The sequence below is a fragment of the Mollisia scopiformis genome (assembly GCF_001500285.1).
Source record: "Mollisia scopiformis unplaced genomic scaffold LY89scaffold_9, whole genome shotgun sequence".
NCBI classification, from domain to species: domain Eukaryota; kingdom Fungi; phylum Ascomycota; class Leotiomycetes; order Helotiales; family Mollisiaceae; genus Mollisia; species Mollisia scopiformis.
This window is the reverse complement of record NW_017263589.1, coordinates 751,488-778,525: the sequence shown is the minus strand read 5'-3', so window position 1 is coordinate 778,525 and position 27,038 is coordinate 751,488. Positions and strand designations below refer to the sequence as shown.

Here is a 27,038-nt window from a genome sequence, read left to right as displayed (position 1 = left end):
TTGACAACGTCGAGCCTTCAACTTTTCAAGCCAGAGCGCGTCTGTGCGGGAGCGCGGGAGTGGATCTTCTCACCTCGAACCTTTCGCCTGACTTTGCCTCGTCGGCTCTCTCTTCTCACCCTGGCCCGTTAATTCTACAGCAATCGGCTACCAGAAAACGGGGAACACAGATCACAATTACGGAATAGACCTTGTCTTGGGAGCTGATCTGGTCGGCTACGGCTCCCTAGAGTCTGCTCGTATCCCTACCGTCACGGAGCAAAGTCTTGACTCGAGATAGTGCAGGTTCATTAGGTCTCCAGGTCGGTATCGGTACTCCGGTAAGCTACTCGACCTCTCTTCTCTTCTCTCTCCCTTTCATCCTATTCTCCTGGACAATAGTTCTATATGAGGCTCGCTACTGCTGGCGATGTCTTCAGAAGATTCCCATAGAGTTCCCCCCTCTGCTTCCTCTTTCCAAGCATGACTTATCATGACGGACAAGCTGACTCTGCGGCCACAAGGCTCGCTCGAGTCGAAGTTCTCAGACCACTCCGACTCAGCAGCCGAAGAGGAGGTTTCTCCGGAGCGCAAGGACTTCTTCACCGGCGTACGAAGGGGGATCAAGAAGTTAGGATCCATATCTGGGCCTCACAATAGACCATCGAACATCCAGGTGGGAGAACGGTCTTCCCCAGACCCAACACCAGGTTCTGCAGATTCGGAACGGGCTCGTCGAAAAAAGCATGCCCCCAGTACAAGCGATCTCAGCCGCGAGAAACCTTTACCTAAGACGCCCCTCTCGCCTCCCGTCGAGCTGCTGCTGCAGAACCCGTTCAGCCCGCCCGATACCCCGAAGCCTTTCGCCTCAATGTCTCGGCCGGCTGTAGGTGGTAGCCGCACGAGCACGATGGATTCTACGACCTCCATGACAGCCACGCAGATGTATGCCAGTGGGTACAAGCCTGCTTCGAGCACTTACTTGGCGGACATGAATAGTAGTCAAGGAAGCATTGCTAGCTCAAGACAGGAAGGAGAAGATGATACGAGGGACATTATGACGCCGCGGAGTAATGGTCCACCTTCTGCTGGGCCTTCTCCAGCTCAACCATCGCGGTCTGCGGGAGGAAATGTAGTTGGCACATCAAGTGGAGGGTCGTCTCAACATCTTTCAGGACTTATGTGCAATGTACATCGAACTACGGGACGAGAACCCCACCCATTGGTGGGAGCTACGACCACGATACTGGGAGATAAGTTATATGTATTTGGAGGACGGATATTATCAAGGACTCGACCTGCTCTGACGTCCGATTTATACGAACTGGATCTCATCAGAAGGCACTGGACCAAAATCGAGACAGGAGGAGATATACCCCCGCCAAGATACTTCCACAGTGTTTGTGCACTGGGAGACACCAAGCTAGTATGCTATGGTGGAATGTCTCCCGCGCCAACGCAAGGACAAGTCCAGCCCGTGGCAGCAGCTCAAAATGCCCAGGATGCTCAACCAGAAGTGGTTGTGATGTCAGACATCTATATATATGATGCGCCGACTAAGATGTGGTCTTTTATACCAACTCAGGATGACAAGACGCCGCAGGGCAGATATGCTCATTGTGCGACTCTTCTGCCATCATCTGCTACTTTCTCATCTACGAATGCAGCAGCGTCTGCTATTCAACATAACCCTGCAGGATCAAATCCCAATCAAGGTACACTAGGCGTGAATCTTGATGGGACTGGAGGTGCGGAAATGGTTGTGGTTGGAGGTCAGGATAGTGCGAATCATTACATTGAACAAATCAGCGTTTTCAACCTGAGGAGCTTGAAGTGGACAAGTACACAGCAGCTAGGAAAGAGCTGTGGTGCGTATCGAAGTGTGGTTGCACCATTGCCTAGTAGTATCTCTACTAGACTTGGTAGAACATCACCCACGAAACCAGATGTTGGAAATATCAGCCAAGATGCAAAGGAACCTGGGTACTCGATGTTGATTTATTCGAATTACAACTTCTTGGATGTCAAGCTGGAGTTGCAGATAAGGTCTTCAGATGGAACGTTGTCTGAGAAACCCATGCATGGGACGTTTTCACCGCCTGGGTTGAGATTTCCGAATGGTGGGGTTATCGATACGAATTTTGTTGTCAGCGGCACATACCTCACTTCATCGAAACAAGAATATGCTCTATGGGCTTTAGATCTGCGGACTCTGACATGGAGCCGCATAGATGCAGGAGGCAGTGTATTCAGTCAAGGGAGCTGGAATCGTGGTGTGTTGTGGAATCGGCGGAATACATTCGTTATTCTTGGAAACAGGAAACGAAGTCTAGTGGAAGATTATAACCACCGACGAATCAATTTCAGCAATGTTTGCATGGTTGAGTTGGAAGCGTTTGGTCTCTATGATAATCCGAGGAAAGCAACGCCGATGTCTGGTTTCGTCTCAGCTAGCTCGCCATATTCGGCTCCTGCGTTGAATATTGGGACGAAAGCGGGTTGGACTGCTGGGGGGAGGTCATTCTCGAAAGCGGCTGAGGAGCTGGGTCAGACTGCTTTAAGCTTGAGGGAATTGGCTGATATGGATATCCTATGTGTTGGTGGAGAGCGGATACCCGTCAACTCGAGAGTTGTGGCTCGAAGATGGGGGCCTTATTTCGTCCAACTTCTCCGTGAAGGAGCCGCAACACAAGATGGAAATGATGCCGCCACTCTTCGACCTGAAAATATCTTCAGACACAATCCGAGCCGAAACAGCAGTGTTACCATTACTCCCAGTATTGGTGGACAATCCTCGAACCTAAGCACTTCATCAACACTGAACAACACAGGCACCTCATCTCTCATGACCGGAGTCCAATCAGGAGACTACTCAATCCAAACCCAACCACCAGATTCCAGCACCCTATCGCCAACCTCCCGACCCCGAACCCTATACCTACCACACACCCACCTCACCCTCCAATCCCTCCTCCACTACCTCTACACTTCCTCTCTCCCTCCATCTACTTCTCCCCTCTGCACCCCTCAAATCCTCTGTTCTCTCCTCCAAATAGCACGCCCCTACAAAATCGACGGCCTCCTCGAAGCAGTCGTCGAACGCCTACACTCCGTCCTGGACTCCCGCAACGCAGCCGCCGTCTTCAACGCCTCCGCCATGGCCGCAGGCGGCGGTCGCTCCACCAGCGGAGCCGAAAACTGGCTCTCGGGCGATTTCAACGATATTCCCATCCGTGGAGTGAGTGGACCCCCAGTGTTGCAAATCGGGTCCATGGGCTCGGATATTTCTCTGCGCGGTCAGGGTCAGCAGCAACAGGGTTCCCAACCGCTACGCATCAACACCTCGTTCAACTCGACGGGGTCGTCAGCGCCGGATGAGGAGAGTATGTCCGCGACCTCGAGCGCGGCGTCGGAGTACAGCGAGAGCGAGATGGGGAGTAGTCTTGCGGGCGAGAGTAATGCGCGGGCAGGTAGCGGGGAGGTTTGGAAGGGGGATTTGAGCGCGGTGATTGGGTTGCAGAAGCGTGGGTTGAGGGGCTTGATGGAGGGGCGGAGGTTGAGGGAACGCGGGGCCAGTGTGGGGCAGAGTACTATGAGGGTTGGGTTGGGGATTGGTGGGGCTGGGTAGGGTGAGAGGGTTAAGACAGGAGGGAGAGTTTGTTGCATTTGTTTGGTGCTGGGCGGGTTATTGATGAGTTATGATTCATGCATGTTTGAGAGTTAGTTGGCTATCTTTCTACTTCTTCTTCTTCTTGTTGATGAATTTTGTGTTTGCTAGGGTGCATGCATAGCTAGGATAGGTATTCTTTTCATGGTTGTGTTTTTTGGCTGGATGGCGCTCTTTATGTCGTTGTGTTGTGCTTTTGTTGCATTGCTGAAGTCGGGGTGGGAATGAGAAATGAGATATTCCAATCAATCATGATCAAACTCTTGAATCCTTCCCTGGAGAGTGAAGTCCGGATCATAACTCCCTAGCAGTTTCTTGTGTGTTACCGTCCCTCGCCTCTAGCCCAGCCCCTTATTCTAAGCGAAGGGCAGCTGAGCAGACGGATTGCGTGTGCATATCTCGTATCCAGGCCTTTGAGGCGGTAGCACGGGCTCGATGAATCGGGTAATATTCTCGAAGGCAAGCTGATTGTCCCGAAGTCCTTCAATTGCTTGCTTTGATTCGACTTTTCGTCGATTTTCAAGCAAGTGTAAGTAGAATCTGGTGCAGCCTTTCTGTCGCTAGGCTTTGGGGCGTATGTAATTCCAAAACAAGATTTGGGAAGGAATTCTTTCTTGATAGGCGGCAGGTGATTCTCGTTGAAGTTGCTTACCGTGCGCGTTCTCAGGCAAGGGGCTAGGTGTCGTTGGAGGCACGGTATTGGACTTCGACGCGGTAGAGAAATCAGCGGCCTGCGATGGAGTGGCTGGACCTCGGTCTCTTAATTGATTTTCAGTCAGCCAAGAGATTAAGGTTTGTCTCCAGAACTCTCCTACGCTGTCCTTCAGCGTCAATTGTGACATCAACGACATATGCCGGCTTGCCGCTATGTATCGAGTTTTTTAATGCAAAGCATAAACCCGTACCATCCTCTAGCGATAGTGAAACCCTATCTTTTCGGAGTATTGTAGCCTTGGCAGCTGTGATTGAAGCAGTGGCACTCGGCACCGATAGCTCATTCGTACCAACGCATGCATCAATCCACAACTGTCCCGTTTCCCCGGATCTTCCAACACGGAAGATTAGTTTCGACGAAATGTGAGAGAACCTCAAGGTAGCAATTTCAGAACCAAACGAGAGGTATCTCAAACACGGTTCGTCCTCTTTGTCGATGTCCCAGGATACCACTGAACCGCCCCCACCTTCCGGGCGAAATCCAAGCTCTAATAAAGTCTGAGCTCTCAATATTAAAAGATCCGGTCTCCTTCTTAAGACATTGAGATTGACTAGTTCAGGCTGCTTGAAGAAGAACGTTTCCCTTCTGAAGATATCTTGGTTGGCTGCATTTGCCACAGCAACATCGTACACCAGTCCTCTCCGACGAGTATAGAACCTCACTTGGCCATCATCCCAATTACCCAACAACGACAAGCAAACCGTCTTCCAAACCGTTATCTCGGACCCATGTTTTGCACGCAGCATCTTCTTGCAGTTCAACGGCGCAATGACCAGCCTCTCCCCATTACGTTCAGCGCCCTTTGTCGCGATCAGTAACTCCATCCTCAGACCTCTGTTCGTCATCGTATGCGGCAATCGTCGCAAATCGAAACGCGACTTTTGCACATGTGCACAGTCTCCAAACCATTTCGGCGAGTGAGCCAAGAGCCCGCTTTCGTGGAACTCGCCCAGCGGTCCTTCCCACGCAAATATCGATTCGTCTTCGGACTTGCTCAGAATCTCTTGTTGGAGCCGAAGAAAGGCTTTGCTTCCCTCACCGTATAGTGTCGGCATGTTGACGCCGAAGAGCCCCATGAGACAGTACGCGATGTCTTCTTCCCGCGTGGTTTCTCTCCGCGCCATCCAGGACATCTTCTGCGCCACGCAGGCGAGCTCGTAGTTGAATAGGCGGTTGATGCCCGTGATTTTCTTTATCATCTCGGCGAGACTGGATTTGGTACCAATCTCAACCCAGTCGCGGTTGTAGAATTCCACACATTGCGGCGCGAGCAATTCCTGCAGCGTCCAGCCTCTCGTGAACCATTCACTGCGTCGGAATTCAGCATACACATTGGAGAGGTTGTCAATGGACGAGGTGACGTCGTAGAGATATGCGTAGCATACTTGGGCGCCCTCATACCACTTGAACATGGAATTGATGGCTTCGGAGAGCTCGGCACTGCTGCTTTTGTCTATACAGCAGGAGTCAATCCACTTCGTGATCATTAGCCACGTTGTACATACGTAGGGGATTTATTTCAATACTAACAACCCATTGAAAGCCATCTTTCGCAGCTTGAGCGCAACATCCGCGAAGCTTGCTCGCGCCGGATACTTCGTGCCAGGTGCCATTGCGCAGTTCTTGATATGTGACTTCGGAGTCTATCCACTACGTAGGTGAATAGTAAGTATTGCTTCAAGAGATGATTCGCTTGCAAGACTTTAAATGATGCAGATATGTTGCCGAAAAGTGGTGGATGTGAAAACGCGAGAGGATTTGAGACGGGGAGGGCTTATAAGGCAATGTATGCTTACTCGATGAGATAAAATAGCATAGAAAGGGATATGGCTTCCAATAAACTCCGAGAGCTCGAACGTCGAGGTTTCAATCAATCTCATGTTCACCTATCTCGATCACGTGGCTAGCCTTGTAGTTGGGTAGGTTCATCTGCTCCACTATGGTTCCTTTTTCTACTTGACCGTAATTAATCTGCAAAGGATGAGTCTGAGGAAGTGGAATTGACGAGAGAGTGAAGAGGTTGAGGATAATTAAGGTTTAGGAGCTGAAGAGGCACGGGATGTGGCTGAGGTGCAAGAGCGGGAGTACCTTGCAAAAGACAAGGGGCATCTCGCTGCCTAAAACAAGACCTACTCATCAAATAACAGACAGGAACTTGGAAATAAATGTTCTAAGAAGATTGAAAGACCGTTTGTCTCTCGAGACATACTGACTATATTGGAGCAGTACCGTAATCTTTTGAATGTTATATAATGTTGTTCCGGATCTAGAGCCTGTAGGATAACTAGTATAGTTCGGAAATGTACGTTTGACGAAGCTCGAGATAGAAGAGAGCTCACATCAATCCTATACCACTTTATGGTCATCTAATCCGTCTACTTTTGGGACTGAGCCCACACATATTGTCCAATAAACTCTAGAACAATCGTATCCTATATCCCAACGTTATCCTCTGAGACAGTATCTCAGCAATCTATACCCGATGTTTGGGCATGAGAACGTGGCATAAAGAAAATACTCGCTCAAAGCTCCCACGTATCGAATCTTCAGCCTCGTCCTCTACGAACCGAGTCCTGTTTGCCTCCCCCTGATGTCTGAATCGTCTTGATGCAGTAGTATTTCGATCCAAATTAGTCCAGCCTTTCCTTTCCTCTAGCCCTCACATAATCTCTCCCGCAAACTTACTTCTCGCCCGAATCCTCGGTCCATAAAACACCAACACCCACGGAACAGCCGTTAACAGCGCCGCCAACCCACCCAGCAAGCTCGCCGCGCCTTGAAACGTCAGTCCCTTAAACATCTGCACTGTGACCAGCGGGAACACTCCGCCCAGCATATTCCGACAGAAGCTCTGCGCCGCAAGAGCCGAGCTCGCGTAGCGATGATAGGTGTCGGCGAGGTAGTTAAAGGTCGCCAGGTAGATGGAATAGATGCCCATTGTCGCGCAGCCGACTGCTAACGCGGGCACGATCCAGGGGATGGAGGAGAATTGCGTCCAGCCGAACCAGAAGAGGCCGATGGGGAGGGCGGCGGATTCGATGCAGGCGAAGTAGAGACGGCCTTCGGGGGAAGTGAGGTGGAGGGCTCGGTGGAGACGGTTGGGGGCGTCTGGGTTCTTGGCTGCGGAGGTGGAGAGGTAGTGGGCTAGGATGCGGTCTTGGTAGATGGATATGATAGTCGAGAGCGTGGCGCCGACGATCATGGCTGCGAAGACGGCGTTGGCTTGTTCGAGGGTGAAGTGGTGGGATGTGGTGAAGACGAGTTCGACGGAGCCAAAGGTCAAGTAGAGGACTGCCCAGGCGAAAGCTACCCAGAGACTGAAGAAGAATACAACGGGTTCTGTGACGAGGAGATGAAAAGGTCTATAGACGGAGATCCCGATCATTTTCGTGATGCTTTCTCGTTCCTCATCGGACTTGACTTTCCATCTGATACGTTGGCTTTCAGTCCTTGTCTTCCCGTCTGAGGAAATAGACATGTCGAAACCAAGATATGCTGCTGCTTCCCGCTCTTCCATCCATTGATTTAGAGTCTGAGCCTTTCTGCTCAAGAGGATACTGCCTCGAGTCTCATGGAAAAACGCAGTGACCGCTGCGATCAAGATCCCAACCGTGATGACCTGAACCCAAAATACCCATCTCCAATTCGTATGCTGAGCAATGAACCCCGAAACCAGCGGCCCGAGCCCCGTCCCGACCAGTGCCGAACCAGAGAACAACGCCATGGGCGTATTCCTTCCTTCGGCATGGTACAGATCGCTCACCACCCCTCCAACCATAGTCGAGAAAACCGAACTTCCACAACCGACAAAGAACCTAGCAACCAACATGCCGGGATACGAGTGCGTGACCGCACAGCAGATCTGGCAAATGAGGTACAGGATACCGGCCCCGACGAAAACTGGATAGCGACCATTGATTTCGGAGAACGGGGCTAGGACCATTGGGGCAATTGCGAAGCCTGAACAGAATGTTGTGATACCTACCACAATTGCTGTCTCGCTAACGTGCCACTCTGCGGACATCTGTGCCGCTGCCGGGCTGTAAGATCCAGCTGTGTAAGCTGTTATACATGTTGCAATGCAGGAGAGCCAGATCATGAAACGCTTCCTTGACTCGGGCCATTGGAATGGCGATATGAACTTGTGAAGGTCTGGTTGCGGAGGTGGAGGTTCAGAAGTAGACTTGGTTGATATACTAGTCGAAGGAAATGGAAGAGGAGTTTCGAATGTCAAGTAGTGATAGATAATAGGTGACGAGTCGTCCAGAATATTTTCTTCTGGGTTCTGGATATATGAACCTGAGGTTGATGAGTCATTGTACTGTTTCTTATCTTCACCGCTGAACTGGATGTCGTTCTCGGAGAAACGGCCAAGATCGTCATCAGAAGGGAGGTCTATCTCGGGAGCTGCCATGACGGTAAATTCGACATATATACAACAGAACAAACAAGACAAAAGTTTGAACAGGCTTCAGAACATGAAGACAGAAGAGCTATGGCTCAAGACAGACAAGAGAAAGACAAGAACAATTTCGCACTTGCGAGCCGGAAATATCAGAGATGGGGAAGCACTAACACGGCACGTAGGGTAGGGATAAAACGAGTTACATTAGAGCTATCCACGGCTTTAATCATCGAGGGGCCATTCAATTTGTCACCGTAAACCTCGATGAGTATGGAGAGGCGATCCGTCCTTGGAGTCCCTGCGCCATTGGACTGCATGGTGCGGATTGGTACCGTTGTGGAAGAGATTTTATTCCCAAGTGGAGAAGCTTTATATCCGGACTATTATTCAGCTTCCCGAGATCTTCCCGACGCAAGGCGCTGGCCGAGATCGGGCAAGAAAAGATAGTTTCAGCCTTGTCTTGGCTATGTACTTTTCAAGCATCTGTTCTTGCAAGGAGCAGAGCTTCAGTGGAGCCGGGGCGGACATAACGCATTGACGGAAACATGATGTGAGTGCCAAATTTAAGACAATAACATCAAGTAAATGTCTGCCCAGGAAATATTCACCCGACCTGGAATAATGTTTTGTTGCCATGTCCAACATTCTCAAATACATCTCAAAATAAACCAGGAACAAGCATTATGAAGATGTGGGACATTCGCACAATCTTTGCTTCGATCTTTCACAACGAAGCCAACGCTGGGATCATCGCCTTGGTATCATAAACAACGCTGCATTCAACTCGTATCATCATCGACTGTCTTGTCGACCATTAATTCCGCCAAATTTGGACCGTCATCCTCGCCCTCTTCTCTCTCCAGACTCTCGATTCTCAGCGGCTGCGCTGCCATCTCGTCAAGGCCATTCGTCAGACTGCTACTAGGCCCGTCGTCTTGTTCATCATGACTATCTCCATTCTCAGCCCTCGAAGCTGCCAAGGCACCTTGAAGTATGGCCTCTCCTTGCTTGAAAGCTTCTAGCTCTGCTCCGATAGCACAAATCAGCAGATTCCATCCTCGACCTTCCGCTGTTTGTAATGTATCTGAAAGCCTCTGTATGACATTGCCCATCTTCTCGATTTGTGTTCGTAGCATATCAACATTGTTCGCATCATTTGACGACATTTGTGTTCGTAAATCGTCCTCGAACGCCATGACAACTTTAATACTTTCTTCCCATGTCTGCGCGCCTTCTTCGAGAGCGGATTTCTCCTTGTCGACCTCGTCTTCCCGGGCTGCCAGTAAGGTAATCTCTTTATTCCACCACTCCTTGGCCATGCCCAATGTTCTTCTATTGGCAGGTAATGCGTAAAATCCTTCTTCGTTGCCCATGACTATGGAGACACTAATCGGTGGTCTTTTGAGAAACTCCTTCGCTTCCGTTTCGACTTCTCGCAGAGCACCACGATAGCTACTCAGCCTTGCTTCTCTTCTATTGATACCTTCTCGTATCCTATCCCCGAGCCATCGATGCCTGGCCTTCATTTGTGCCAACCGATCTTCCATTTCTCTGATCTCGTTCTCAACTGCTCGCTCCTCTGTCCGCAGCTCAGCAATTTCCATCGCCTCTTCTCCACCACCTTCTCCTTCTCCTGAATCGTCTCCTCCTGCACCACTGTACCCGCTTAACTGATGTCTGTTCTCCTTGATCCTCTTCTCGTACCCGTCCGTTCTCGCAAGAACAACCTGTCTCTTCTCAATCTCTTCGGACAGTATCTCCATTTCCTCATTCTTGACTTGTACCAGGGCCCGCATATCCCTCAACAACGCTCTCCGCGCCCCTCTCAACCCCACAACCTTCCTCTTCGGTTGACGAACTGGCACAATTCCCCCTCCTTTCCCAGTATTACCGCTCCTAGCCAGACTTCTCGTCGTAGGCGTGCTTGAGCCAGCATCACTTCCACCCTCATGTGTCTCCCCACCTCCTCCACCAAAACCCATGATCAGGCCCGCGCTCTGTGCATCGAGTAACTCCTGAAGCTCATCCTGTATAGCTTTCTCCCTCCTCTCAAGCGCAAGCAAAGGATCAACCGGCGCACCTACCCTCGCCCTCCTCGAAGCCAGAATCCCCGATGTTGTGCCATGTACGCTCTCTCTTCCGTTCCCAGATTTCGTGCCCTGCGATGAGGAATTCGAAGGACTCCTCGGCGGAAGCAAGACCGTACTTGCAATCGGCGGAGGCGGCGCAGAGAATTGTATCCTCCTAGCCTTCGTCCTTGATGGTGAGGGACTTAGACTAGCGGTTGTACGCAGGTTCGCGCTGCTGTGTTCCGTGTCATCGTTCTGTGCGCGGTAGAAAGAGGGCGGTGGAGAGGGTGAGGCTGCTCGTTCGCTTTCGTCGTGGTAGGTGGATTGGAAGAGCGGTTCGGGGGAGACGGGAGAGAGGTCTCGCATCGATATCGATATCGCTTTGGGATCTGAGGACGAGGAGGCAGGTTCGCTGTCGAGGTATTGTGGTAGGAGGGGATTTTGGTCGTGTGAGGCAGGGCGGAAGAAGGATGAGCGGGACATGGTGTTACGAAGGCTTGGAGTAGTTTGTGGACCTTGCGTAACCTGCGAGTTGAAGACTGGTGTCCTATCTCATATACAGCATAATGTCAAGTTTCGTGAGTCAAAAGCTGAGGAATGCGAACTGTGAATGTTTTGAAAGTCGGTGGTTGCCGGATTAGGTAGCTCTGTTCACATGCTTATGAAGGGATGGTCATTTGGCAACGAAGCTCTTGTGACAAGACATTTGCATCAGGCGCCCAGTGTTAGACCCTGTATAGAGTTCGAAATGGGTGTAGTAGTCCCAGTAAAAGACTTTCAGGTGGTGTGGTGAGGCACAGCATGAAGCTTTCAAATTGTTTGAAGCTGAAGCTTGAGCATGGACGTTATTCACAAGCGTGGCACTGGCCAGGACATCGAAAAACAAATCTCAGTTTCTTCTTTTCTCACTGTCTTCGAAGTATCAAGACATTTATAAATGTGGTAGGTATTCCACATTTCTCGGCTTACCTACTTGACTACAGCTCCTTTCTAAGCTTTAAGTAAGTGTGCCGGAGTTCTTTGGTCCAAAAGTTGCGGGTCATGGTTCGGGCGACCGTCCTCCGTGTGAGAACAAGCGTTCTGATCATCTGAGAAGTATATAAAGTCTTCCAGCTTGAGTACATAACAAGTACCTTGTATGTCTTCTTGAAATCTCATTTCTGCTGCACATTTACACAGTAGCTCTAAGCCGTCTCTGTTAGCAACATCTGAATAGAAGACCAAGTATTCTCTGTGTTCATATTATATACAGAATCGACCTCACTTTGTCTGAAATTTCCCGCTCCGAGAAATTCTGTCCACTCTGAAATTAGACCAAACTCCATCGTCTTCCTCTATCGTTTCTCTAAGAACCATGGCTCCGTCAGCGACCTCCACGGGAAAGACAGACCGAGATGACCTAACATCTCGAGTCCTCCCAGAAATGGTCTTCAGCACCGGGGATTCTTCCTCCATGACCGCACCTCCAGAACCAGCACCCTCCCACCTCACACCCGCTCAGCGAGCCCAACTCAGATTCAGCGTCACAGGAAACGCCATGTACCTCCTCCCCCTTCCCCCACAAGCCCAACCAACTAACAATCCCCACAGCGTAACAGGAGGAGCCGGAACCCTCGGTTTCGAAGCCGCCAAAGCACTCTTGGAACACGGCCTCCAAAACCTCATGATCTTCGACGTCAACCCCACTCAAGCACAGCCCAAACTCGACGCTCTCAGCGCCGAGTTTCCGTCCTCCAAGATCCACGCCATGAAAGTAGACATCACTGACGACGTGGCCGTTTCCCACGCCGTGGAAAGTACTGCTGAGATACTCGGCTCGGTCGATATCCTGCTGTGTTTTGCGGGTGTGGTGGGTTGCTACCATGCGTTGGAGATGACGAGTCAGCAGTTTAGGAAGACGATTGATGTTAATACCACGGGGAACTTTTTGGTGGCTCAGGCCGCGGCAAAGCAGATGGTTAAGCAGGGGACTAGGGGAAGTATTACGTTTGTAGCGTCGATTTCGGGGCATATGGTTAATTATCCTCAACCGCAGGCAGCTTATAATGTGAGTAAAGCGGCCGTGTTGACGTTGAAGAATTGTTTGGCGACGGAGTGGGCTAGGTATGGAATTAGAGTTAACTCGATCTCTCCTGGGTATATGGATACGATTTTGAATGAAGGAGACGGGATTGAGAAGTCTAAGCAAATGTGGAAAGAGAGAAATCCGAGTGGGAGGTTGGGAGTACCCAGTGAGTTGACTGGAGCGGTAATTTTATTGTCTAGCAATGCGGGAACGTATATCAATGGTGTGTGCTTCTCCTTTCGATTCGTGTAGTCCTTCATTCAATAACACTGACTCTCGTTTTTTAGGTACCGATATTGTAAGACCTCCAAGTCCCTTCCTGTCTAAGACCTGATATATGAGGTCGTTCTGCTAACCTTTCACAGATTGTCGACGGAGGGCAAATAATCCATAGCTAAGAGTTATTTTGAAGGCAAAAGGTCTCGAGCCGCCACTCATCAGCGCGGATGATCCTTTAGCCATAGCTAATAGAGATACAATCTGATGAGAGAAGATCGTCTACGTGTGCGGCCGGGTATCATGTATGGCACAAGACTTCTCCACCTATCGAGAAATCAGTATGGATTACGCTAGGATATCAGAGATCGTTGGAGTCAAGCTTCCTCCAAAAAGTAGCGCGAGCTCAGATCCCTGAATATCTTCAACCAAAAAGGGAACTTTGAATTACCCATTTCTGCCATTTTCTCCACTGGTCTTCAGTCACAGAGACACCATCGTCATCCAGAAGGTCCCAGCCGTATTCCCAACATTCGCATTGTAGACTCGTCTCTGATTCCGTGCGTGGAGGATAATTTGCGAGAAGTGACTCTTCGGCAGTGAAGCCATGCTCGAAAGACAAGTCGTGATGCTCCTCCTCAAGGTCGCTATCATTGTCGTCATGGTTATCGTCAGCCTCTGTTTCTCCCGGCCCATCCGTATCGTGCTGATCGCTGGCAGATTCATGATCGCTGTCTTCGTGTTGCTGTGATGTAGTCTCATCTTCATCACTCTCTCCTATCTCGTTGGTAGCAAAATTACTAAGAACACTATCGTTATCGCTATCATTGTTCCCAGTCAGAGGATGTGGTTGGAATGCAGGGGCAAAATTCAACCCTCCCATAGGATGCGTTGTAGCACTAGTATTCAGATTATATCCGATACCTCTTATGTTTCAACGAATTAGCAAGTATTTCTAATCACACAGATATTCTCCCAGAGCTATTGTGTGAAACTTTGTCCGCCTTCATGCTCTAGCTTCTGCGATCGCACAGCATGAAGCTGTAGGAAGGGTCATTTAAAGACAAGTAAGGGACAGACGAACCGGAGACTAATCCATTTTAGATTGGGAAATGTGGATCGAATGAACTGAAGTACTTTTGTCCAATTCTTTTCATCTAGAGATTGCTTTAACGAGATGTGTCTTAGCCGAATCGATCGAAGGCCTTGGTGTCTTCGAAGCAACTCGATCAGTTCATCGCTGTCTAAAGTCCACATATGCAGTCCAATATGTTTGAGCTCACGGAAACGTACTTCGTGGAGCAGTAAGCGAAGGGGTGCTGAAGTACGATACCGAAATCCGATGTGCAGACATTGCAGGTTTATTGCTGCATTGAAGACAGTCTCAAATAGCTCGGACAATTCCGACATCCTCTCTTGCCGGTGGCTCCGTTCATCGACAAATTCCAACTCTAAGTATCTTAATCGTTTGGCGAAAGCGGTGATTGTCAACCGCAGAGGTTCTGTAATTACCAAAGGAAATTGAGGTTCCATGAATCGACTCGAAAACCGCGCCAGCTGCCGATTGTTGGTTTTCATTAACACAGAGCTAAGGGTTTTCGCCGCATGTTCGCAGGATACCGCCCAATCTTCAGCTCCGAATTCGTCGCTATACCTTGGATGTCTGTTCAGGAACCGCGCCCATCCAGTGTCAACCTTGTCTTGAACCCTCATCAATCTCACTTGCTGGAGATTTCTAAATTTCGCCAGTGCGGACTCAAGATAGGTTTCGTCCATGGAAGACTCGATAACTTCTCTCTGATCCACTGCTCTCAACATCGTCTCGATGATTGTATTGTGGTCTTCTGAAGTAAGTCGCGATTCTTGGCGCTGTTGATTTCTTCCTCTCTCAAGATTCTGGATTGATGCCGTTTGAACGGGCTCGCGGAACTCTCGTAGAAGCCTTTCAAATTGGACTCGGTCTAGCTTACATGTTACTGATGTCAGATAAAAAGTTATGCAGATATTTTACCCTGGCTATAAAAGCGTGGAATCTTGTAACTGAATTTCTTCACATTCAAGGCAAACAGGGGTCGTATTGCAATATTACGGAGTTTCTCAAAACCTTCCGAGGAGAAACGAATAGATATACGCACGAACAAGTGCTGTCGTCCAAGATCCAGAAACTTCCAGCATGTTCGACTCTGTGATTGTGTTAGAGCCTTGGAGTCAACATGTTGATATGGGATATCCATACAAAGTGATCAATCGAGGGTGCGTCATAGACAATCTGTGGTGGTATTGGAGCAAAACTCTCGACAGACAGACTGGCCCTGTGGTCTGGTTTCACCAACTCTCTGGAATGGGAACTCAAGCGATCCAGAATCATCATCAGAAATTCGTTACTGAGTTTGGTAATCGGAGAGAACTTCTTTTCGTATTTAAGTTTAATGCCACGGTTCAAAATGCTGAACTCAGCAAGAGTCTTTCGAGGTATTGAAGGGCAGGCACGGAGAAGGTGTTCTGGAATCGATGGTCGTGTTCTCGGATCTAGAGAGCAGATGAGAAAATTGGTACGTGGAGGAGTATGAGGTGGAAGGTTAGCTTCAGATAGATGCATAAGGATCCTGTAGAAGATATCATCTAATAGCTTCCTCCAATCGTACGGTACAAGATGCTTGAGCATTTTGCGCAAGACTTCTTTTGTGATTCCGTCATGATTGAATGTTGGTAGATCTTTAAGAAGTTCATGTTGGTTTTCATCCCCTATGTCTGGGTTGTCTGAATGTAAGTCCATGCCGGAAGTACTTTCACCTCGTTGGATGGCTCAGCTAGATCGACTCTTATGAAGCTTGAACAGTGGCCAGACCACAAGTATTCAGAAGAGAGTGAGATACAAGTCTCGGTTCCGGTGGAGCCAAGAACAAGTTAAGTGCCCCACGTTTGAGAGCCAGCCAGAGGTCCGAGATTCAAAGAGAGCGACGCACCAGAGCAGTGAGAACTGAGTACATCGAGCGGCACTGTATCGTATTGTGTCGATTCGGAGCAAACGAGGAAGTAGATCTGGTTTCCTCTACAGCCGGCCCTCTTCTCCGAGGTCCTGTTGACTGTTGGTCAAGGTAATCGATGCTCGGGCGTCAGGTTGCCGTTTGTCGAGGTTTTACCCGCATCCCAGCTAGGTGAGGAAAATTCTAAGAGATGCCAGCACACATCACTGCATCCTGGTCGACCGGAATCGATAGGACTGACGTGTTAATGCGTCCGGTAAGGAGGGTTGGTGCTACAGGAATGGAGAAGATCACTGAGGTGCCGTGGTCATTCGCTGGTTTCCATCTCTGGTGCAGGCCAGGTGTGTGTGATTGGGCATCTCGAGAATTTGGCGTAGAACAGGGGGCAAGTTTTGGGGACCGGGTACGGTCACGGGACCTGTTCAATCTGTGAATGGCTACATCAAGGTCTTCAAGGCGATGGCTGCACAGGGGGCCGCATGCGCGGGATGTCTTCCGTCTCGACCGTCTTCACCAAGGTTTAGCGAATCACGGCAATCTGTTGGCTACTTAGCCGCCGTGTGATATGCATCGAGGAAGATGGGGAGCAGAATGGTTATGTGCGTTATCGTGGCTAGACGGGAGAAGAACGCTTCATGCTGTTAGACGCACAAAATGGCGAAAGGTGATCGCATGCCGCTGCGCATGCTCGCCCATGATTGGTCGACGACGCGCCTGAAAATCCTCACCCCGATTAAATAGGGCTCCGGGAACGGGCCGCCGCTAACGTGCATTTGCCCAGAAGCCGTCTTACTGTGATCCTTCGCTCTTCAACCCGTCTGCTGCAGAGTCCGAGTGTTCTGTGCCGTAATTCTGCAACGGAACCCCCATGGATGTTATGCATAGTGCTGTTGCCGAATTGACGCAACTCTTCCCTTTAGTGATTATGCTGTGCTCGTCACATCTAGCTGGAAAGGTGGGGGTGATAATAGGATAGATATCAGCAAGAAATGCGGCATTTTGCTGAATGCTGCAGCGCCGGAAGCCTTTGCATAGAGAAAGACGTTGGGGAAGAAGGTGGCCGTGGTGCGACAGCATAACTTCCCCAGAATGCAAGAGAGTACCTGCAGTTCAACAGACCCAGCTTTTGTCACCCTTGTGAGCAAAATGCATGTCTAGACACTACGTCAGCATATTCGTCATGACCTTCAACCAGAACTTTGATACGCACTCTACTCTCAAGGAATTCGTACAATCCTGGGGCATCCCTAAAGCTAGACAAACCGTCCTCGGGGAGTGTTGTGCGGGAAGAGTAAAACCTGCCCAAACGCAGATATGGTTGGTCAGGTATAGACGGTACGATGCAGTGGGGAGGCAATGGTATTGCGCCACCAACAAATGCCTACAGTGACGATAAGCGGGCTGCCTCTGCCAGTCGCCGACGTATTTCTGTGCTGCTGATTTTGGAAGAAAAGTCGTCCACATTACTTCCGCTATTCTCGACATCCTCCGCGTCCAATACGTCAACCTCGAAGACTTCGAGAGCTTTCCAGCCTTTCTCGAGCCTCTTGTCATTGACAGCTTGGCCACCAGACCTAGTCTCACCAGACACTACAAGCGCAGTGATACTTTCATCCGTGATCGTAGGTCCGAATGGGTCCTGGATCTCCACACACTCAATGGTAATTGACGATGCCACTAGCTTCGTGTGAATTGCTCGACCATTGACAACAGGTTTATCAAACGACTGCGTAGACATTCCATCTTTGAGGTTTGAACGAGTGAAGAAAAGTACTGAGAGAAGGAAGTCGACTACATCTTCTTGGCGCTGTTTCCAGCTGTTCAAATACTCAGCATGTTTTTTGTTCTTCAGCAGTTCGTCGCCCGTGATACCAACGATTATTCTTCCCTCTGGTTGCGAAGAAGAGCCTCGTGGCTGAAGAAGTAAGGCGGTAGCCGTGAGTAACAGTTTATGTCCAGCATGAAGATGATCGAACGTACCACCAACGGCAATAACATGATGAGGAATTGATGTAACGAGACGATCTGGTGTGTCGAGTACAGGCTGTTTTTGCACTAGACTAACACCTCCACCAACAATTTCCATGTGACCTGAAAGCGGGGGGCTGTTTCGATTCGCTAGGTTTGTGTACTGTGCGAGTAATGCCTGCCCTTCTTCTCCGTCCACAGAATAAATAATATTCCAGTGTCGACGCGTATAAGCAAAGGTAGGAAGATCAATGATGGGCCCCGAGATGGATGGGTTGAAAGCAGTCTCAGAATTGTTCGCATATGTTTGCGAAAGATCATGGTCCAGCAGTAGAAGACGTACATCCACGGATCCAGGCGTGCTGGTCTCGACGTCGACACCCAGCTTTGCACACACAATACAAATGAGACTATACACTCCACCAAGTAGCTTCTGCGCCTCGACATAGATCTCAGAACGAGGAGTTTGGCCAGGTCGATGTAAAGCTGGACATGGTAGTACAACAAGCAATTCCGTAGCTGTCGAAATACTCTTGAGACTTGTGAGAGTAGCAGTGATTGCCGGTCGGTATGCCGCCGACAGGGATGCCGAGCTGACCGGTGACGGTGGAGGAGGCAGAAGAAGAAGAGAATGAGATCGATGAGACATATTTGATCAGAATGCAGTTGCAATGAAGTGGCTCGTTTTGGGTACCACGATCGTCAAGAGGGTATTGTTCTTAGGCAAGCAATTGAGATGTTGGACGCGTTGTATGGATGTTCACTTGCTCCCAAATACAGCGTCAGAAGAAGTCAATTTGTGCAGCAGATAGACTGATCAACACTGGAGTATAATCGAGTATCGAACTTGGAGTAGCAATAGTTTGTTGATAAGGAGTGAGAAAGGCAATGTGACGTGGGAGTAGAAAAGTATCCTAGCCGTAGCCGTAGCCTCGCGCTGGGAGTCTACGGTGACCGGGGGAAGTAGCGAGTGAAGTAACACCAACAAAGCAGCAATCCAAGCCATTTTGAGGTCAGCTCAATATCTCGTGCAATGCCGCCCTTCAACTTCCACCACCATTCGCACTCCCACACTGCTTCACAACCAGAAAATGCGCATCTCCCTCAGGGCACAGCTTCCGGTCTCCTGCAAGCTGCTCAGAACTTAGGCTCTTTTGGAGCCCCATCTGGGAACCTGAACGCGCTTTCCTCGCCCAACGCTGATCGAGTCACCACCGCGAGCACGTCGACCTCAAATACCAACGCTGGAGGCCACCTGGGAGCTCCATCTTCATTTCCTTTGCAACATTCCAATTCCACGGCGACTGCGCCATCTGCGGGCGGGCTCATGAATCAGTCACAGCTGTACGAGACGCCTAGACGTCGACATCCAGATGAACTTCATTTGACCTCAAATACAACGAATATGGCTTCTCAACGCGGCGCTTTGTCGCCCAGAGACTACACACCCGCCGGGCCCCGAATCAGCCTCGAGCAATCTACTCCTGAAACCTCACAATACCAGAATGCGGGGCAGCTCCCAGGCTCACTGCAACCTGGGCGACCAGGTCCTTTATCTGCCAATACCGCGCCAGTAGTACCGACAGTTCCTCTAGCTATGGCCCAAGAACAATATTCTAGTCCATCAAGATCTTCGGCTCTGGGACTTAGTCACAATTACACGCGATCAAGCCCAGCTGCTGGCTTTGACTCTCAGGGCTATGCTCCCTTCACTCCCACGACTCCCAGCGGCGATCAAGGCCATTTTGCTTCGCCAACAAACCAGAAGTATACCCCCCAAAATTCGCAGAGAACGGTTTCCAATACCCCACTTGGTCTTGCAGATATACGACCCCGTGCAGATTCTGGCTTATCTGACGGTTTGCCTGGTGCCAACCCCTATTCATACGATGGTGCGAATGCGGTTCCCACTAATAGTAACTACCTTGCGCCGTGGGCCATATACGCATTTGACTGGTGTAAATGGCCAGCTCAGAATCATGACGCAGGGAAAGTAGCAGTCGGAAGCTATCTTGAAGATGGGCATAATTTTGTGAGTGCCCCTCTCTTACCCCTCCATGTACTAGTACCTTTTGTGATTGCCACAGTCTCAGAATAAAAGCTCACTACTTCCAAGATCCAAATTCTAGATTCACATATCACTCCTACCCCACCCGAGTCCTATGTCCCAGGAGCGCCGAAATACGGACTTGAATTTGTAAAGATTGCCGAAGCTACACATTCGTATCCAGTAACGCGACTGTTATGGGAGCCGCCGTCCTCTCAGAAGCAGTCTACCGATCTGCTTGCTACATCTGGGGACCATCTCAGGCTATGGTCTTTGCCATCAGAAACACCAGTTGCATCACCTGGCAACTCAATAACACGATCTGCAAACCATGGGCGAGATGCGCCTGCAAGTAAGCTTACGCCATTGGCTTTACTGTCGAACTCAAAGACACCAGAGCATACCGCCCCTCTCACCTCTCTCGACTGGAACACTGTCTCCCCTAGTCTGATCATAACTTCGAGTATCGACACAACTTGTACCATCTGGGACATCCCAACATTGACTGCCAAGACCCAGCTAATTGCACATGACAAGGAGGTGTTCGATGTGCGATTCTGTGCTAACAGCGTTGATGTATTCGTCAGTTGCGGTGCAGATGGTAGTGTACGGATGTTTGATCTACGAAGCTTAGAACACAGCACTATCATCTATGAGCCTACAGCCAAGGATGATAAAGGTATGCTTACCACATGATTGATATTTCACCGCTAATACGTTCCAGATGGCAGTCCGGGAGGCAGAATAAGTCCTACACTGGCTCAACAGACTATGTCATATGCGCCCCCGCTATTACGATTGGCTGCATCGCCTCATGATACTCATCTGTTGGCAACATTCTCCCAAGACTCGAACGTAATACGCATACTTGATGTGAGACAACCTGGTCAGGCACTCCTTGAGCTTCGAGGCCATGCTGCAAATGTCAATTGCATAGAGTGGTCGCCATCACGAAGAGGGACGTTGGCATCTGGTGCAGATGACTCGCTGGTGCTTGTTTGGGATCTGCTCAACCAAAACAGTGCATTAAATACCGGGCAATCCATGAACGGAGCACCAGTACCAGACAACACTCGTGGACCAACTGCTAGCTGGCAATGTGACTACGAAGTAGGCAACCTGAGCTGGGCACCGCATTCAGCGCTGAATAATGATGGAGGAGAATGGTTGGGAGTCAGTGGCGGCCGTGGGGTATGTATAATTTCTCAAATTACATGACCTTGGCAGTCTGTATAGGAAGCCTTACTGACATTATAAATAGGTGTGGGCAGTCAAGCTTTGATGATAGTTCTTGAAGCGACAATAGATCGTGCTGAGCGATTAGCATTATGAAGCCAGGCGTTCGGGTAAATTGAGGATGCATCAATATTCGAGCAACTTGGGGGCAATATTCCCATCAGCTCGATGTAACATAGGGCAAAAGCATAGTCGAGGAAGGTTAATGAGACATTTGTCCAAGACGACTCTATCTGCATCAGCATCGTGGATTGGGAATAGATCAGGGTCTCGAATTGAATTCAAAATGAAATTCGCATATGTTCAATTATTTTTTTCATAATTTCGGTCGTTCTCCACCATCCAGTCTTATCACAGCCTTTCCCCATACTTTCCTCGAAGCAAGGTCTTTCATCGCTGGTACAACGCTCTCAAGTCCCACGTATTCCTCTTTTTCGTACACTGTTGGTCTAAGTAGACCTTGTTCACACATCTCATTTAAACCATCCCAGATCTTGGCTGTTTCTGCTGGATCTATTCTATCGGTCATGCCGAACCGCTGCCAAGGTCAGCAAGATTAAAAAAAAGAGTAGATATGGGCAACTCACATAGCCTATTACCTGGGCCTGCCGTAGTAAAACTCTGTTCATGGCTATCTTTTCAATATTCCCTTCTGTGCCTGCGAATCCTATGATTAGTATGCGGCCCCTTTGCTTGAGGCATTTCAAGCTTTTGTCCTGGAACAGTTAGTTTCAATTTCCCTACTCAAACCTGAAATTTTCAATCGCTCAATATCTCAGATCGATGTCACAGACTCGAAACTTCAAAAATACTCACAACAAGTCCCACAGGATCATAAACAACATCCACTCCTTCTCTACCCGTCAACTCTAAAACCCTCTCCCACCACTCATCTCCATCCTCGACATAATCAAGCCCCTCATCAGCACCAAACCTCTTCGCAACATCCACCTTCTCCTTCGATCCCGCCGTAGCAATAACTCTACAACCAACCGCTGTCGCGATCTGAACAGCCATCAACCCTAGCGCTCCCGCTGCCGCATGAACGAGCACAGTTTCCCCCTTCTTCAATTTACCACGGAGGACTAGCGCTCGGTAGCTCACTGGGGCAGTGGCTGCGAGGCCAGCGGCGGAGAGGAGTGAGAAAGTGGGTGGGATGTGGTGCAGAGAGGAGGGAGGGACGGAGATGTGGGATGCAAAGGAACCTTGGGCGTTGCCGAGTACGAGGTCTCCAGGGCGGAAAGGGGAGGATGGGGGAGAGGAGAGAACGGTGCCGGAGAATTCGAGGCCGAGGATGAAGGGTGGTTTGGTGAGGGTAAGGTTGTTTTGGTGTTTACCTCGGGCCTGGTGGGTGGTGAGTTGTTGACTTCGAATGGGCAAGATGTTGAGGGTAAATAATGTTGGTTGAAGTAACGTTTTGTGGACGAACATTGGGGTTATATTCAGTATGAGGAGCAAGGTGCATTTGTGAAGCAGACAGACATTGAGCCGAAAATTGGGGTATTTTAAATGAATAGCTAGCAACGGAAAGATCGACAAATAGACTTCACTCACATATAAGAGATCAACAAAATTTACTCCCGCCGCTGCTATCTTGACAAGTACTTCTCCTTCTCGAGGACGAGGCTGAGGAACCTCGGATATCTTATTTCATCATAATTCTGGAGAATGATCAACATATGAAAGCCAACTAGTGAACAAGATATCAGAGCATACTTCAACAAATTTTTCTATTAGAATTGCTTTCATATTCCTGACTTTAAGGTTGAAACCCAAACAGATCCTGAACATCTACTGGTCGAAAAGAGGGGCCGGGGTGCGGAAGTGAGGCTGCGATCACGTGTCACGCTAGCTGCGCGCGATCCCTATTTTGAGCTCCTGGCAAAGAACAAGGGCTGCCCTTCAAAGCACCACAACTACGCTCTCGAATTGCTCCCCATTCAGACCCCTCCTCAAGGACCTTCCCAAAGCTCAGCAGTGGTTGCCTAAAGCTTTTTGCGCCTACAAATACTTCTCCACGCCCACAATCCTCTACATTCCACGTCTCATCAAAAGTCAACACCATGTCAACTTCGAATCTGGTGAACGCTCATTTCGATGACAGCGAGGATGAGGACGATAATTTCAATCCGGCGCCTGCTGATATCTCGGACAACGAAGATGCCGGCGGATCAGATCACGACGACGATGCTGGCGCGCAGATTCGAAATGAGGCAGCCAAGAGACGAGTAGATGATGAATCAGACGATGAGATGAGCAACTCTAAGAGTAGACTTGTGGAAGAAGATGGCGATGAAGATGATGAAGATGCGGAAGGAGAGGGAGAGGATACCGCGCCAGGCGCACATGACGATGATGACGAGGAGGATGAGGATGATGAGGAGGAAGAGATCACAGTGAGTACAATCTTGCTCTTTGTTCCAGGCGCCGGAAGTCGCCTCTGGTGCCTAGAAGGTGGCATTGAAGCTGACATGAATTAGGGTCATCGCAGAAAGCGGAGACGTGAACGCCGAAATCAGTTCCTCGATGTCGAAGCCGAAGTCGACGAGGACGAAGACGAGAATGACGATGATGAGGATGAGCTCAATGAGATCAAGGACAATTTCATTGCTGATACGCATCCCGATGATCTGGCAGATTTGCCAGAAGGTGGAGAGAGAGATGATAGGCGGCACAGAGAATTGGATAGGAGACGTGAGATGGAGGCAAGTTTGGATGCCGAGAAACAAGCAGAGATTCTGCGACAAAGATATGCTCCCAAGAGTCGGATGGGTAGAGCTATGGGAGACTCTGCGGTGGTCCCAAAGCGACTTCTCCTTCCCTCAGTCGATGATCCAAGTATTTGGGCTGTGAGGTGTAAGGAAGGAAAAGAGAGAGAGGTTGTTTTCTCGATCATGAAGCGAATTGAGGAGAGAATGGGCACTAAAGAAGAGGTTGCAATTACTTCTGCTTTTGAGCGAGGAGGCACGACATCTACCATGAAGGGATTCGTCTATGTGGAAGCACAACGACAAGCCGATGTTATGGCTGCTTTGGATGGCATGATGAATGTTTACCCACGAACCAAGTGCTTGTTAGTCGAGATCAAGGAGATGCCGGATCTTTTGAGAGTCACAAAGACACCGTCTCTGGAGCCTGGAGCCTATGTCCGACTGAAGCGACCACCGAAATATGCAGGCGATCTTGCACAGGTTATTGACGTTGCCGACAGTGGATTGGAAGTCAGAGTCAGATATGTGCCTCGGCTGGATTATGGTCTACACGACGATGCGAATGCTCCTCAAGATGCTTTTGGTGCAAAGAGAAAGCGAGCAACGGCCGGCCCGAGACCTCCTCAACGGCTCTTCAGCGAAGTGGAAGCAAAGAAGCGACACGCCAAATACCTACAGGGACGTTCAGATACGAAGGTATGGAATTACATGGGTGATGACTATGTGAATGGTTTCATGGAGAAGGAGGTCAAGATTCAACAGTTGGCCACAAAAGATGTCAATCCAACATTAGAAGAAGTGACTAGATTTGCTTCTGGTGCTGAAGATGGCACCGAGAATCTGGATCTTAACGCTCTCGCGGCTAGTCTCAAAGCCAGCACCGCAAATGCATCGTACCTCCCAGGAGACATCATTGAGGTCTACGAAGGCGAGCAAAAGGGTGTTATGGGTAAAGCTGTATCGGTCCAAGGCGACATTGTTACCATGGCCGTTTCTGAGGGTGACCTTCGCGGACAAACCATCGAAGTTCCTGTGAAGGGTCTTCGAAAGCGATTCAAGGAGGGTGACCACGTCAAAGTCATTGGTGGTAGCAGATTCCGAGACGAAGTGGGCATGGTTGTCAAGATTTCTGATGACCGAGTTACTCTCTTGACCGATCAAGGCAATACCGAAGTCACAGTATTCAGCAAAGATTTGCGAGAGGCCAGCGATTCAGGTGGCAGTGGATCTTTGGGACAATATGAGTTGTGGGACCTGGTTCAATTGGACCCTTCGACTGTTGCTTGCGTTGTGAAGGTTGATCGAGAATCACTGGTTGTGCTTGACCAGAACAGCCAAACTCGAACGGTCTTGCCATCGCAAATCTCAAACAAGCTGGAGAAGCGAAAACATGCCGTTGCAACTGACAAGAACGGATCCGAGATTAGACTCGACGATGTTGTCAAGGAGCAAGGGGGTGAGAGCAGATCTGGCAAGATCATTCACATTCACAGAGCATATCTATTCTTGCGAAATGCTGCTCAAAGCGAAAATGCTGGTGTTTTTGTTACCCGAACTACGACGGTAGCAACTGTATCTGCCAAAGGCGGTCGTTTGGTCACAGCTACAGGACCTGATCTCAACTCAATGAACCCGGCGATGAAGCGAAATACTGGAACAAATGGCGATATGGCCCCACCAAAAACTTTTGGTAGGGACCGCTCCATTGGTCAAACTGTCACTATCCGAAAGGGTCCTTACAAGGGCTTGCTCGGTATTGTCAAGGAGACTACAGATACAAATGCTCGTGTTGAATTACATACGAAGAGCAAGACCGTCAACGTGCCAAAGGATGCTCTAGGATTCAAGGATCGTCTTACTGGACAGAGTATTGACCCGCTATCGAGAGGTGGCCATGGTGGGTCCAGAGGTGGTTCATATACTCCTCGTGGTGGGCGTGGAGGTTTGGGAAGTGCTACTCCCGGTGGATGGGATGGAGGCCGTACTCCAATGCCAGCTAGTGGAACCGAGAGGACTCCGGCATGGGGTACTTCAAGAAGTGAGTTTATTTGCTTCTTTGTTTGGCTCTTACTAATTAGATACTAGCACCTGCTGCTGGAGCAAATGGTGGCCGTACACCTGCTTGGAAAGCATCTGGTGATGGTGGAAGAACCCCAGGATGGGCAGCAGATGGTTCACGCACTGTTAATCCTTACGATGGTAGCCGAACAGCCTACGGAGCCGGAAACCGAACACCTGCCTGGTCATCAGGAGCCAAGACTCCCGCTTATGGTCTTCAACAACAACAAGATGGTTTCAACGCAGGCTCAAAGACTCCTGGCTATACTGGCAGTGGAGATGCCTGGGGCTCTGGAGCAAAGACACCAGCCTACCAACCACAAGCCGCCTCTAACGACAACTGGAACGCTCCCCCACCAGCCAACAATTGGGGATCAAATGCATACGATGCACCAACCCCAGGCGCTCACATGTCTGCTCCCACACCGGCTGCAATGAACGCCCCAACCCCAGGAGCCTACTCTGCACCCACGCCAGCACCATACAACGCGCCTACCCCCGCCGCGGCCCCAACTCCAGCTCCAGGATGGGGAGGCGGATGGGGAGCCCCTACTCCGCAAGCAATGGATGCCCCGACACCTGGTGCGCAGCAATACTATGCAGCACCAACCCCTGGCGCATACGGTATGCCCGAAACTCCAGCTGCGAATTGGCAAGATGACGGACCGAGGTATGTGGACTGAAGAGGGATGGATATGGTTGGAGGTTTAATTTCTTTCTTTCTTTCTACTTTGTCTTAAAACGGAATCAAAGGAGAGAAAGAAAAAGTGGCTTGTAAGTAAGGTATTTAGATTTCGCATGGATGGCGTTTAGCAAGCAAGCAAGCAATTTCAATGAAGAAGCAATCAATGCCTTTCTTTACACGTTTCACATTCCCTTTCTTACATTCCATTCCAACCCTTTTCTCTACACTCT

General features: G+C 49.7%; 10 protein-coding genes across 10 annotated transcripts; 4 read left to right on the top strand and 6 right to left on the bottom strand.

Moving 5' to 3' along the window:
* Positions 1 to 233: 233 nt before the first annotated feature.
* On the top strand, positions 234 to 3,607 carry LY89DRAFT_643198 (uncharacterized protein; the record flags this gene model as incomplete). Its single annotated transcript, XM_018211790.1, has 1 exon — positions 234 to 3,607. Exon 1 carries the CDS (start codon positions 473 to 475, stop codon positions 3,605 to 3,607), a length of 3,135 nt encoding a protein of 1,044 aa, XP_018073095.1. The 5' UTR covers positions 234 to 472.
* Positions 3,608 to 4,417: 810 nt separating this feature from the next.
* Positions 4,418 to 6,241, bottom strand: LY89DRAFT_696219 (HET-domain-containing protein; the record flags this gene model as incomplete). The annotated part of the gene is made up of 4 exons (XM_018216812.1): positions 4,418 to 4,462; positions 5,249 to 5,836; positions 5,892 to 5,939; positions 6,158 to 6,241. The coding sequence occupies 4 exons, from the start codon at positions 6,239 to 6,241 to the stop codon at positions 4,418 to 4,420; spliced, it is 765 nt and encodes a 254-aa protein (XP_018073094.1).
* A 779-nt stretch (positions 6,242 to 7,020) lies between these two features.
* LY89DRAFT_696217 (MFS multidrug transporter-like protein) lies at positions 7,021 to 9,083 on the bottom strand (the record flags this gene model as incomplete). Its single annotated transcript, XM_018216811.1, has 2 exons — positions 7,021 to 8,646; positions 8,970 to 9,083. The coding sequence occupies 2 exons, from the start codon at positions 9,081 to 9,083 to the stop codon at positions 7,021 to 7,023; spliced, it is 1,740 nt and encodes a 579-aa protein (XP_018073093.1).
* A 195-nt stretch (positions 9,084 to 9,278) lies between these two features.
* On the bottom strand, positions 9,279 to 11,746 carry LY89DRAFT_503937 (uncharacterized protein). Its single transcript, XM_018207991.1, has one exon. It carries the CDS (start codon positions 11,316 to 11,318, stop codon positions 9,546 to 9,548), a length of 1,773 nt encoding a protein of 590 aa, XP_018073092.1. The 5' UTR covers positions 11,319 to 11,746; the 3' UTR covers positions 9,279 to 9,545.
* A 443-nt stretch (positions 11,747 to 12,189) lies between these two features.
* Positions 12,190 to 13,152, top strand: LY89DRAFT_582420 (NAD(P)-binding protein; the record flags this gene model as incomplete). Its single annotated transcript, XM_018209168.1, has 2 exons — positions 12,190 to 12,374; positions 12,426 to 13,152. 2 exons carry the CDS (start codon positions 12,190 to 12,192, stop codon positions 13,150 to 13,152), a joined length of 912 nt encoding a protein of 303 aa, XP_018073091.1.
* Positions 13,153 to 13,398: 246 nt separating this feature from the next.
* LY89DRAFT_732284 (uncharacterized protein) lies at positions 13,399 to 15,781 on the bottom strand (the record flags this gene model as incomplete). The annotated part of the gene is made up of 5 exons (XM_018219666.1): positions 13,399 to 13,443; positions 13,568 to 14,042; positions 14,201 to 15,077; positions 15,128 to 15,299; positions 15,353 to 15,781. 5 exons carry the CDS (start codon positions 15,779 to 15,781, stop codon positions 13,399 to 13,401), a joined length of 1,998 nt encoding a protein of 665 aa, XP_018073090.1.
* A 1,527-nt stretch (positions 15,782 to 17,308) lies between these two features.
* Positions 17,309 to 18,989, bottom strand: LY89DRAFT_503669 (uncharacterized protein). The gene has a single exon (XM_018207988.1). It carries the CDS (start codon positions 18,718 to 18,720, stop codon positions 17,485 to 17,487), a length of 1,236 nt encoding a protein of 411 aa, XP_018073089.1. The 5' UTR covers positions 18,721 to 18,989; the 3' UTR covers positions 17,309 to 17,484.
* Positions 18,990 to 19,096: 107 nt separating this feature from the next.
* On the top strand, positions 19,097 to 21,454 carry LY89DRAFT_643179 (WD40 repeat-like protein). Its single transcript, XM_018211789.1, has 3 exons — positions 19,097 to 20,103; positions 20,188 to 20,797; positions 20,843 to 21,454. Exons 1-3 carry the CDS (start codon positions 19,105 to 19,107, stop codon positions 21,334 to 21,336), a joined length of 2,103 nt encoding a protein of 700 aa, XP_018073088.1. The 5' UTR covers positions 19,097 to 19,104; the 3' UTR covers positions 21,337 to 21,454.
* Positions 21,455 to 21,641: 187 nt separating this feature from the next.
* On the bottom strand, positions 21,642 to 22,975 carry LY89DRAFT_683624 (zeta-crystallin). The gene is made up of 3 exons (XM_018214735.1): positions 22,171 to 22,975; positions 21,942 to 22,070; positions 21,642 to 21,892 (listed from the first exon to the last, which is right to left on the bottom strand). Exons 1-3 carry the CDS (start codon positions 22,783 to 22,785, stop codon positions 21,671 to 21,673), a joined length of 966 nt encoding a protein of 321 aa, XP_018073087.1. The 5' UTR covers positions 22,786 to 22,975; the 3' UTR covers positions 21,642 to 21,670.
* A 279-nt stretch (positions 22,976 to 23,254) lies between these two features.
* On the top strand, positions 23,255 to 26,969 carry LY89DRAFT_613780 (transcription elongation factor Spt5). Its single transcript, XM_018210669.1, has 3 exons — positions 23,255 to 23,750; positions 23,835 to 26,103; positions 26,151 to 26,969. Exons 1-3 carry the CDS (start codon positions 23,418 to 23,420, stop codon positions 26,804 to 26,806), a joined length of 3,258 nt encoding a protein of 1,085 aa, XP_018073086.1. The 5' UTR covers positions 23,255 to 23,417; the 3' UTR covers positions 26,807 to 26,969.
* Positions 26,970 to 27,038: the final 69 nt, after the last annotated feature.